Genomic DNA, 12,134 nt, shown 5'->3' on the forward strand with positions numbered 1-12,134 from the left:
GTGTGTGTAAATCCTGAATGATTACAAAAGAGGGGATGAACTACTCAACTCTGGCACGATGAATTGATTGTAGCCATTGTACTGGGCCAAAGGAGATTTGTCACAGAGCATCCCTTGGACTGTTACAGGGAAAATTGGCAATCTCAACTTCCAAATTAATGACTCCATATCAAGGTCAAATGGCCAAATTGCTAGAGAATCTGGCTTTAAAGTGCTGATAGTGAATGGAAGGTCTGTTTGCAGTAAGGCCATCTTCATGCATGGCCTGATGGCGGATGAGGCTGCATATCTGGCACAATTACTGAAACTTGGCTGTCCAAGACCATTAATGCCTTCATGTTCAAAATCCGGTCAGTGACATATCAGATCTTTTAGGAGGCTTGAGGCCAAAATCAGGGAAGAATTTATTTAACAAGAATTCCAACACCTGCACTGTTATATTAAAATGAACTTGTACCCATTTTTGGTTTTCCATCTTCATACTTTGTTCTCTGTAACATGTGGTGTACCATCCTGCTCCTTGTAGAATTGCTGAAGAAGCTATCTTTGTTGTTTATTGTAAAACTGTTGAAGAGACAATATCAATGTTGGAAACAGCTTTCAATGTATCAGCATAAAATATTTATCATAATGAATAATTTTTTATCAAATTTAAAACAGATATTAATAGTTTTATTTATGCATTTTGAAGCTGTTTTGAAACTGTTACGATAGAAGGACAAAAATAATAAAACAAAATATGCATTGTTCAGAGAACTTGAAATAGTTGCTTGAAATAAGCCACCATGCAATGAAGCAATTACAGAGAACATCTTAAAACAATTACGAGTTCAAAGGACTAAACTGAATCTTATGTCTTTGAACCATTATGGATATGATTTAAGAAAGTCAACTTTAGTTGAGTGGAACCAGCTTCTGATCAATGCATCTGAAAATGCTTCTGCAACTTATGGCTGAATATGGACTCCAACATTTTTGGACTATGTTTTCCATTCAGTTTGAATATTACATTTGTTAATATTGTGGATATTGTTATGTTAACCCATGAAAGAAAAAAAGAAACATTATTGCTTGTCTCTATGAATATATTTTAAATTCACCACATACTGATGAATACGTGCTCGGCTGAATGGAGCTGTGTAGCAATCTGTTTCTTCCAGATCAGGAAGCGCTTCTTTATCAAGTTTCATTGGATTTCTGGGCAACCAGCTTTTCAACTCCCTCATATTCCTCTGTAAACTGGGGAAAAGAAACCACATTTTGTTTATTACCTTATGTCTTTTATACCTTTCATTATATATGTGACGTGCTGAAATGAATACTGGAAGGACAATGCTAGGCTTCAAATCAAGAAACAATCGCATGGTCTCCAAAATAATTTTTCATCTAAAGCAAAACAAGAGGTAGATATAGAAAGTCTATAAGGTGAAGAAATAAAAACCCCTATAATTTATAACACAGTTCTAATGAAGGAGGGGAGAAGAAGGGAAATGGCCAGTAGGAATTTCTAAAATGGCCTTTTCCAGTTTGGGTGCATGGATTCCAGTATGGCCAGTGATAGGAGTTGAAGAACCCATATCTGTTTGAAGTCCAGTTTAGGGAATGATTCCCCCAAGTGATATATGTAAGGACTGAACAATGTTCTACTGAGGACTAAACTGGAAAGGATATGCAATGAATGTCATCATGCTCCAATTTCTTTTGATTTAATTCAAAATATTCCAATCTGGATTGGAATTACAGCTAGTGAGAAGTAGGAAGTTTAATATGTCCTTGCTCCAGCCACTTCTGAATCACCAAGGAGTATTACGTGTAAGATAAGAGCTTTTGATGTAATCTGATTGTTATTTATGGTGTCAGAGCATTGTTGCTACTGTTTCAAACTAAAGCTAATTATCTTTAATAGCATGAAGGGGAATCCATGGTCAAATGTCATGAGATATCTGGAATCCTATGAATAACATTGGTTAGGTAAAGGCAGAACAGGACAATAATGGAGAATGCAGAAGAATAGAATGAAAATGAAATTGCTCTCTGTTCATTTAGGGAAGGGAAGTTATTCAGGAGAGTAGATCCATGCATCCCCAAATTGATGGTATAATTTAAGGTCCTCTCCAAGAATTCTAAATGCCTCTAATTCTTAGCAGACATTTGGGGATGTTCTGCGGCTCTTTGCATGCTCCTTGGCAATTCAGCTAAATAGATCTGGCAGATTAAGCTTTAATTGATACACCTGCTTATTTGTGCATATGAATAGGTAAGGAGTTGTGGCATGAAAACTCTGCCAATCTTAATACATGCTTAGGAGAGAGGCAGGAAGAGAGGGAGAGAGAGAGAATATGGCAAGAAAACATTGGGAAAGATAAATTATGTAATAATAATAAAAGATCCTATTTATCACATGCATTTAATATCTGACTCTGAAATAAATTTTAATTTTATTTGAAGTCTACCTCCTCTTTAAAAAAGTGCTAGGAATCCATACATTTAATATTATATCCATAGGACTCACAGGATTGATTGACAGCTTTTCCTGGTGGAATATTTTATACAATAATTTGTGTCCCAATGAAAGAAATCCATGATGAGTACTCTAGAAACTGGGAAAATGTAAGTTCTAGTCCCACTTTAGGCAGAAAGTCAGATGGGTGACCTTGAGACAGTTACTTGTTTGCTCCTTCTCAGCTCTAGGAAGAAGGCAATCCATCTTGATAAGAAAACTGTGAGGACTTGTTCAGGGAGAAAAAAAACCTCTACCCCCCCCCAAAAAAAAATCCCTTAGGAGAGCATTGACTACATGGGTAAGACATCTTCTAAAGGGATGTGGTGGCTCAGTGGCTAAGGTGCTGAGCTTATCAATCAGAAAGGTTGGCAGTTCGGCGGTTCGAATCCCTAGCACGGCGTAATGGAGTGAGCTCTCGTTACTTGTCCCAGCTTCTGCCAACCTACCAATTTGAAAGAATGTAAAAATGCAAGTAGAAAAATAGGAACCACCTTTGGTGGGAAAGTAACAGTGTTCTGTGTGCCTTCAGCATTTAGTCATGCTGGCCACATGACCACAGAGACATCTTTGGACAGTGTTGGCTCTTTGGCTTTGAAATGGAGATGAGCTGGGAACAACTAGCACATATGTGCCAGGGGAACCTTTACCTTTACTAAAACATCTTTAGTATATAGGAGGAGGCTGGTTTTACAGAAGCATTTGGGCATCAAAAAGGTCAATTATTTTGAAATATTATAATCTTACTCTAGTCTGTGATAGGGCCCTTTGATCTGGAGGTGGGAAGTCAAGGATCAGGCGATGGCTTTTTTAAGAGGGAGGAGGCAAGCACAGGGAGATACAGGAGTAAACAAGTGGTGAGTGACTACAGGTAAGATGGCCTTGATCTCTGGTACTGATGCTATGTTCTGTCTCATGCTCAGCAATGGGGCCTAGTCCCCGAAACTTTGATAGCCCTGATTCTCATTACTGACTGAGCAGTCAGTGTCCTCAAACTTGTGTATTATTGAAATGCTATGCATTACTGAAATATGCTTGTGTGGTAAGGGGGTGGGTTCGCAGACTGGGCCCTAATTCTGCCTGAGAAAGTTATTCCACTGAAGAATCAATGATAGAAGATTCTTAGATCTCTGAGTACTTTTGACAATAATTATAATAATGTATGTAGAAAAGCAAGAGACCTTGAAAATCTGCAATAACAAAAATTCAATGACTTTCTTATAGCTGCTTTTAAAAATGGAAGTTAGGCATGTCCATCTAGTGCAATTTTCATGACAAGGAAGTCATGATTTCATTAATGAACTTGATGTTATATTTTTTCTGGTTAAAATGTCATTGAAGATCATGATTGCATTTTTACTATAGGAACCACTGAAGTTCTTTATAACTGCTTCCTACACCTTCACCTTCATTGCCCCAAAGGGTTTAGTTGCCTGCAAGAACTAGAAGTGAGTGGGAGCTGATAATGAGCTTAATATTTCTTCAAAAAATAATTAGAAGTATATAAATTTATATTCACTGGTCAAACTGGTGCCTTCTTTGAAGAGTCTTACAAGAGCATATGTCCGGCTTAAAATATAAGAAGCAGTATATATTTTGAAAGTGTACTAAACAAAAAATAAGCCACCAACATATCACTGCATATACTGTATAAAGCTAAAACACAACTTTTTACAAAGATTTTATATTTTCAAGACACATTTGAAAAATAATTTGAGTACATTTTTTTAAAAAATTGCTAAAAAGAAGATAATAAAGAATCCTGTTATCCAAATTCTACAACTGTCTAGCTTTTCATTTCATTATTGCACTGTCATCCATTCAATGAAAAAAGACATTTTCCTACTAGTTTTAAAAGCAAAATTACAATTGTAAATGTAAACTGAAAATACGTTTTGCCTAAATTCATGTAATACCTTCAAAAAATAAAATTGATTTTTTTAAAATAATGATGAGCAAATCCATAGATATAGGCCCCAAATGTGAAATGAGTGCAAACAGCAAAAGGATGAATTATTCTTTCATTTTAAGCCAAAATAAACTTTGGTAAGAAATGTCAAATAGATATCATTGTGTATCAACATTCAGATTAATTATTTTAATCCTTAGCATTTATTTTTTTTAAACTGTGGTGCAATTTGTATAAATGAGGTTTATGTCAGAACATATCAATACAAAGTGATATGAATATGAAAGAATGATATTTGATCAGAGTTTGAGATGCATTGGCTGGAAGATTTCACTCTGACATTATGATAATGCTGAATTGTCATTTCCATAGACTAATTGCTATCAACCTGAACGATGTTAAACATAGTTTAACAAAGTCATAGAGGACAAGGTAACAAATTGCAATATAGTAACTCCAGTGATATATAGTAACTTCTATCAGGATTGAGTAACTGTCAGAGAAAGCTCTTTTACTTCTTTTCAGCAAGTGAACCTCTCAAAACGTCTCTTCGGGGAAAAGATTTGGGAGTAAACAGGGTATTGTGTGCTTTAATACTGTTTTTCCTGGAATAAAATTATTACTCTAGATGGAGTTTATCTGTGTATCACGCTGCCTTTAAAATATAATGTAAGAAGCAACATCCTTTTATGGAAAAAAGAGCTCAATTTATTGAAGCATCCCTAAATAGGCAAGGAAGTTATACATTGTAAAAAAAAAAATCCACTTTCAGAATTAATAGGAAGAAAATTGAAAGTGAAATTGCACACAACATGCCATTCCTCAATTTAATGGTCTGACTGTAGTGCATTTTCCCCAATCCCCAAGAAAGATTCTAAGGTAAGGTGTAGAAAAGGATAACCAAGATGTTTATGACTAGGACTTCCCAGAAAAGAATGGGATCTCTCCCCCCCCCCACATACTACAGTAGTTGCAGTAGTAGTAGTAATGTAGTAGTAGTAGTAGTAGTAGTAGTAGTAGTAGTAGTAGTAGTAGTAGTAGTAGTAATTTAGGAAAGCTCCCAGAAGAAAAGTCTACTTTTGACAATCTACAGTTATTGTATAGAATTCCTTATTCTGTGTTGTGGTAATAGCCAGCAAGTTGGATAACTTTAAATACTAGGTAGTTGAATAATGGAGAAGATATCACAGGCTGCTAATCATGATGGCTATTCATTACAACCAAAAATCAGAGGCATCCCATTGTACTGATGCTCCCATTGTACTGAGAGATTGATGAAAAGTAGCTATCACGCTCAGAAATTTCTCATTGATTTTTTGATTGGCCACTGGAAGAGAATGCTAAGAATATGAAAGCATGCTAGACTACATAAGCCTTTGGTCAGATCTAATGTACATCTTCATATGCGAGTCTTCATTGATTCCTAGAAGTCACAGGAAAGTCTCTTGACTAACTTGATAGCATGAACAAAGACTACCTGCTATCTTTCTGCTCTTAAATGCTATTATGAGCAGGCAACAAGCTGTTTTAAAAAAATTACATGGACTTGTGAGAACAAGCCATTAGAAAGGCACATTTCACAATGCTCAATACAATTCCATTTATGTTTAGTAAGCTTTCTCTCAGACATACAGTAGTTCTACATGCTGTATGAAAAAATGTGTTGCCTTACCTGGCAAAACTAAAGTCAAAAACATATTGGTGGAATGGTTAGAATGCAATATTGCAGGCTAACTCTGCTCACATTGCCAGGAATTAGATTGCTTTGATCCTGACCAGCTCAAGGTTGACTCTGCCTTCCATCCTTCTGAGGTCAGTAGAATGATAACCCAGATTGTTGGGGGCAAATATTAGATAGTGTATAAAGCACTGTGAAGTGGTATGTAAGTCTAAGTGCTATTGCTATTGCTATAATAGCATACTGCAGTGTATTTGGTTATGGGTTGTATTGCTTTTTATTCCCCCTACTTTCTTTAGTAAGTGAAAAGTAAATATTTTTGTTTCTTTTCAGAGAAAAGCCTACATCCTAGAAAAGTGATTAAAATTTCCTTGGAGTCACAATCTAGGCGGCTTTGATATTAATGTGATTGAAGATATTGAGCTGACTGTGATTATCCTTTGAACTCAAAGTTTAGAGAACAGAGTTAACAAACACACACAAATCTGTAATTCTGAATATACATTCATTGTTTTGAGTTTCAACTTCCATCATAATAATTCCATAAATGTATAAACTGTCATGTTTATTAATATAGCCTGAATGTGATCCCTGCCTAGATTTTAATTTCTTGAGAGAAAATGGTTTATTTCACATCATTTAAAGCAAGTAAGTATAAACATGTATAATATAGGAGAACTATCTGATACAAAGCAAGCACGTGCATGACTGGGGAGAGGAAGGAAGCAGTTGTAAATTTTTTATAATCCAAAGCTACAGTCTACAAATATTTTATATCTGTGTGTGAAAAGCAATAGCTTTCACACAATATATACTGTATATATATTTAAAATAATTAGTGTATGAATATTGACAATATGTACGTATATTCCTAGAAATCCTAGTTAGATCATTATCTTACTCTCATTATCTTCACTTAACTTAGATACTGAATCAATATCAGAAGTAAAGACAAGGTAAAAATGTAATATCCAAGATGATTATTTTGAAGCAAAGTTAGGATCATTTTGCCATTCTGTTTCAAAGTATTATGTGTGTTGCTTCTCCTTCCAATTAAATTTTGATATGGAGTTTATCCATCACAGGAGAAAATGGTTTTACAACAAGAGAATTTCACATGCTAATTTCATGTGAATTTCAACACTGCCTAATGGACTTTGATGGAAGTGCAGTAGAACTTATCTAAATTCCATAAGAAATAATACATTTTTTTTTTAAAGAAACAGCTAGATGGAGCAAAAATTCTTCATGAAACATTTATGTCAATATTGGAAATACCAATGTTTGAAAAAGGCTTTTAAACAGTTTATATTTAAAAGCAATAATTGAGACTTTCAACACCAGAGTGCAGTTTTCCTGAGTTTTCTTCAGTTCAAAATTCAAAATTCAAAGTGTTTCATACCTTACTGGTTTTTTCAAAGGTTCCTAAAGTTTTGGCTCTTCATCTCAATCAGGGCTGTCAAACTCCCGGCCCAAGGACCAGATGAGTCAGACACTGACAACACTCATGCCCGGTTTAGTGAAGAGGAAAAAAGTCCTGATACATCATGTGACACTGTCGTGACAACATGAGTTTCTCACCCTGATCTAGATCTTTAGTAGAATGGCTGATACCCTTTCTTTCTTTTCTTGATCTCTTCTGGGTTTGTTTTCCTTGCCATTATTGTTTTTTCCCCTTCTGTTTTGTGTTTTTATATTCTTTGCTTTTAAATGTTTTTGACTTCCCAGAGTGGCTATCATCATCATGGTGGTGGAGAAGCAATTCAAGATGCCACTGATGATATTATATGCTTAGTATATATGATCTCAGTGTGCCTTTGTCTTGTTCACTTGAAGGGGCCTAAAGCTTGTCGGATTGGAGCCAAGGAAGGGAGTTTAATGGAGACAATATTTCTATCTTCTTCCTAAATATACTGTGATGGGCTTTTGGTATCACATATAAATGGCTAACAAGGTGTGTTACATGACCTGAAATCTAATATACAAATGAGTACCCACAGGTTCTTCAAAGTAAATGTTCTTTGGAAGACTTAGTACAACAGTACTAAGTACTATACAAAACTGAAGCTTCTACAAATTTCTTGCTATTCAGAGATGTAAAGATCCATTTTCTTTAAACCTTTCTTATTTTTACCTCATTGCTGTTTCCAAATTGAACATAATCACTGCTTTGGAAGATTCTTTGGGTTATCTTATTTCTGCTGAGGTCAGTCACATGCTTAAAGCTGAAAATAAATAAGCATCTAAGTTCTACTGCCTCCAATATTCAATCAGCTTTCTCAAAACCCTTTGTGATAAATTTACAACTGCTATAATGGATTTGTTATATATGGGATGACTATCTGGTAAAATTAAAAGCTATGCATCACCCACCAACCTGCCCATGGTTTTGCTCCTCCAGTCAGTGTAATAACATTTTTTCCTGAAAGAACAGCAAAAATCATCAGAGTAACATTTTACATCAAGGTGAAGGAAATACATACAAGATTTAGAGCTTTGTGATTTCATAACATGCACCATTACAAAAGGAAAGTGGATAGAAACTCAATGGCTTGGATAAAAACTGAGCTACTTAAATCGAACTCTCAACTCAAATAGTATGAACAAAAATATCAGCTAATACTGTACACAAGTCATGGATAATAGATAGCTGGATGCATAGAAAGGAATTATTTGCTTTTCTATTCTGCTTCTGTTTGCACTAGCATCAATTATCCTTAAATAATTACAATAAACTTTGAATGAGCCATATATATATTCTTCCAATATTATCATTCTTCCAATATTTTCTGAGGTAATAAATGCAAAGAGGACCCCATTTTGGAAATACAATACATAAAGGCATGCCATGGAAAATAACTGCTTAGGTTCTTCATGCTGTTGGAATTTTGCCTGGTATTAATTTTTCCATTTTTAAATGTGTATTGATTTAGTTAGGAAAATAGATACATTTATGTGGAATTCAAATTGCAGGTTTTTTAAAAAGACAAATCATGCTCAACAATAACCACCACCTCTCCCTCCCCAAAGACTGAGTGACTTCATTTATGAGTCATGGATAGGCAAGTTGTGGATAAAAGTGGCACTTCGTATGATAGGTAGTGCTAAGGCTTCCTACTAACTCTCCATTAGTTTACCAGATGGGCTGCATAGCAGCAGTATGATACTATTGAAACAATTTTTCACAGTAAAACTCAATAATTATACAATGATAATCTGATTGGCATATTCCCTATGATTGTTAGAAAGAGAACTTCTCCAGTTGAAGAGTTGAAGAGAACAAGTTTTGTGTGCATATATATACAAACTGTGTTTATGTATCTTACACACTGTATGTATCTCCCTGATTGGTAAGCAGTGCAATGCACAGTAGTGAAAAGCTATATCATATTAGATTGAAGCTATGCCTGAAAAGCAGGATAATTTACCAAGTTATGCTAATGGCATAATAACAAAAAGTAGATCACTAAAGATTTAGTAGATCATTCAAGCATTCTGCATGTTGGATAGGAAACTGAAAAATCATATATTTTGAATTTTCAGTGTTTAGTTGTTCAAAAACGGGAAAAAAATGCAACATGTTGGAAATTTTTAAATATTTGGTTTCAGGATCAGTACCCAAAAGGTTCAAACACATGTCCAGGTATATAGGTTTTGACTGAGGCAAGGTTATTAAAATATCTTTAATTCATTTTGAATCAAAATTAAGGACAGCACTGACAAGAAAATTGTTAGATTTTCTTCAGCTTTCAGTAGTAATCTTATCCCAATGCCCAAAGGAGTCCTGTGCTTAAAATAATGTCATTAAATCAGGGACAGATAATGAGATTAACTTGCATGTAGTTTCTTCACTCAGCTTGGCATTTTTAAAGAGAGGGGAACATTTTTCAATTTCAGGTTTCAATCCAGATTTGGTCCAAATGTAACTTCATTTCCCCAATCTATCCCTCTCTAAATATTACACACTGGAAGAAGGAACATTGCTCTAGCCCTGTGGCCTTTTCCTACCACCATATTTTTTGGAATATAAGACAGACCCTTTTCCCTTAAAAAAGAGGCTGAAAATCTGGGAGTGTCTTAGACAATGAATACAGCATTTTTTTGCCTCCTGAAACCCCGTAACCTTCACCAAAATGGCTGTGCAAAGCCTTTAGGAGGCTTTCAGAGTGCTCCTGGGGGCTGGGGAGGACAGAAATAAGCAAAAAAACAGGCTGTTTTTGCTAATTTTTGCCCCCCCCAGCCCCCAGAAGCACTCTATAAGTCTCCTAAAGGCTATTCATGTCCCTTTTTTGAAAAAAGGGTCCATTTTTGTGAAAATGGCCCATTGTTTGCTTGTTCCCCCCCCCCTTGCTCATCTTTTACTATTTTTTTCCTGAATGAAATTAATATGAGAGAAATAGTGGATTGTTTATAGCATTGCTGAAGAGCAATGTAATAATTTCCTGTAATTGATTTGCCTTTTTGCTGTTTAAGCCAATGGCTCATTTTGTGATGATTGATACTTATTTGTACTTATTTCTGGAAGAGCCCAACTAACTTCAAGACCTTTTCTCTGGAGTAAATAACTGGAGGCTGCAATCAAAACCCATGAGCCAGCAGATGTACTTATCCTCCATTGGGATTAATTTGCATTAAAGCAGGGAACCAATTAGAGCTGCTTTGGGTATTTCAAAATTATAGAAGCTTGTGCCTTAAAACAACTTTCAATGTGCTAAATGTACACAAGCTAATGAACTGCATAAATCAGTTGGTATCAATTCACCATATTACAAGGATGAACCCAAATTAGGCTGTACAGGCATGTTTGAGAGTGACCACAATGACTTTTATTTGTCTATTGCTTATGCATTCAACAATGCTGAGCAATTGTGAGACAAAGAGTTTTGATTTACTCTAATCTGATTTCTTTGCTAGCTGTAATAAAAATACCAAAGATGTAAGTATGCTCACATTTGTCTGTCCCCTTCCGGGACTGTAAGCAGTAGGAAGGAAAATGAGGTACCTAACTTGCTAATTTTGTTCTGCATGATGGAAATATAGAGAAGGAAGAGGATCTTCTCTCTCTTGTAGCCATACCCAGTGCTATGAATCCTGCAATATTGTTTCCTGCTTTAAAAACTTCCCAGACAAGATTTCCCAGTGACTGGATCAACACAGCAATCCTTGAAGCAACAATATCCCTCACAGAGTGTAGTGTGTTTGTCAATGATCCCTGGTGGTCATACTGGACTGCAGTATTTCAGTCTAAGTCTGCCCACATCTTGGAGTTCAATCCTGATGGAACCCAAGGCTGACACAGCCTTCCATCCTTCTTAGATCAGTAACATGGGAACCCAGATTGTTGGGGGTAATATGCTGACATTGCAAACCGCTCAGAGAGGTACAGTCTAAGTGCTATTGCTACCGCTATTAATAAAACACTATGAGAGCTATAAATAAATGTGCTTGTTAGAAAAAAATACATTCTTAGTTTAACAAGTGAAAAAATTAAGCATTTTATTGTTACCTGAAAGGCATCCTAATGTTCATTCTTTCGGCATATTTGCAGAGTGTATCCCAAGGACAGTGGATTTTTACAAACATAATGTCATTGTCTGTAACAGCTGGCTGCAAAAAAGAAACAATGTAACAGGCACAAATCTTTCAGATCCAGGTGGCATTCTCTTTATTTTTTTCTAAAAATGTGCACATAAGTGTGTGTTATTTAAACTATCTACTTGGACAAAAGAATACATACAGGACTATAAATATCCTGTATGTATTCTTCTTTGGTCAAAAAAGAGAGGAATTTTGTCTTACCTGTAATCTAGCTAGGATTGCAGTTTATCAAAGAACAGAGTTATCACAATTTTTCAGAAGCTTCAAGGCTGTTATCCCATAAAGTCATGTTATTTTTTGACTATTCTTAATAAATTACAGAGCAATCCTTCAAACAACAGTTTTTATTTTATACCGCAAAGCAATTGACAATCTGTCATTTTACTCCCTGTGCTTTATGATTGCTTTGTTTTTATTTACGATGAAGCCAAATTTATTTGGTGAGAAGT

General features: G+C 35.4%; 1 protein-coding gene across 1 annotated transcript in view; it reads right to left on the reverse strand.

Moving 5' to 3' along the window:
• The window catches only part of ANO3 (anoctamin 3), a 217,737-nt gene that overhangs the window by 58,006 nt on the left and 147,597 nt on the right, over nucleotides 1–12,134 (reverse strand). The window contains exons 6-9 of the mRNA XM_087718950.1: nucleotides 11,594–11,694; nucleotides 8,465–8,509; nucleotides 1,108–1,239; nucleotides 458–564 (exon numbers count right to left, since the gene is read on the reverse strand). Of these exons, the coding sequence (XP_087575076.1) occupies nucleotides 458–564; nucleotides 1,108–1,239; nucleotides 8,465–8,509; nucleotides 11,594–11,694 (385 nt within the window). The remainder of the gene's footprint in view (nucleotides 1–457; nucleotides 565–1,107; nucleotides 1,240–8,464; nucleotides 8,510–11,593; nucleotides 11,695–12,134) is intronic.

Source organism: Thamnophis sirtalis, unplaced genomic scaffold (assembly GCF_051295495.1).
Source record: "Thamnophis sirtalis isolate CommonGarterSnake01/CBP01778 unplaced genomic scaffold, rThaSir2_p1.2 scaffold_1, whole genome shotgun sequence".
NCBI classification, from domain to species: domain Eukaryota; kingdom Metazoa; phylum Chordata; class Lepidosauria; order Squamata; family Natricidae; genus Thamnophis; species Thamnophis sirtalis.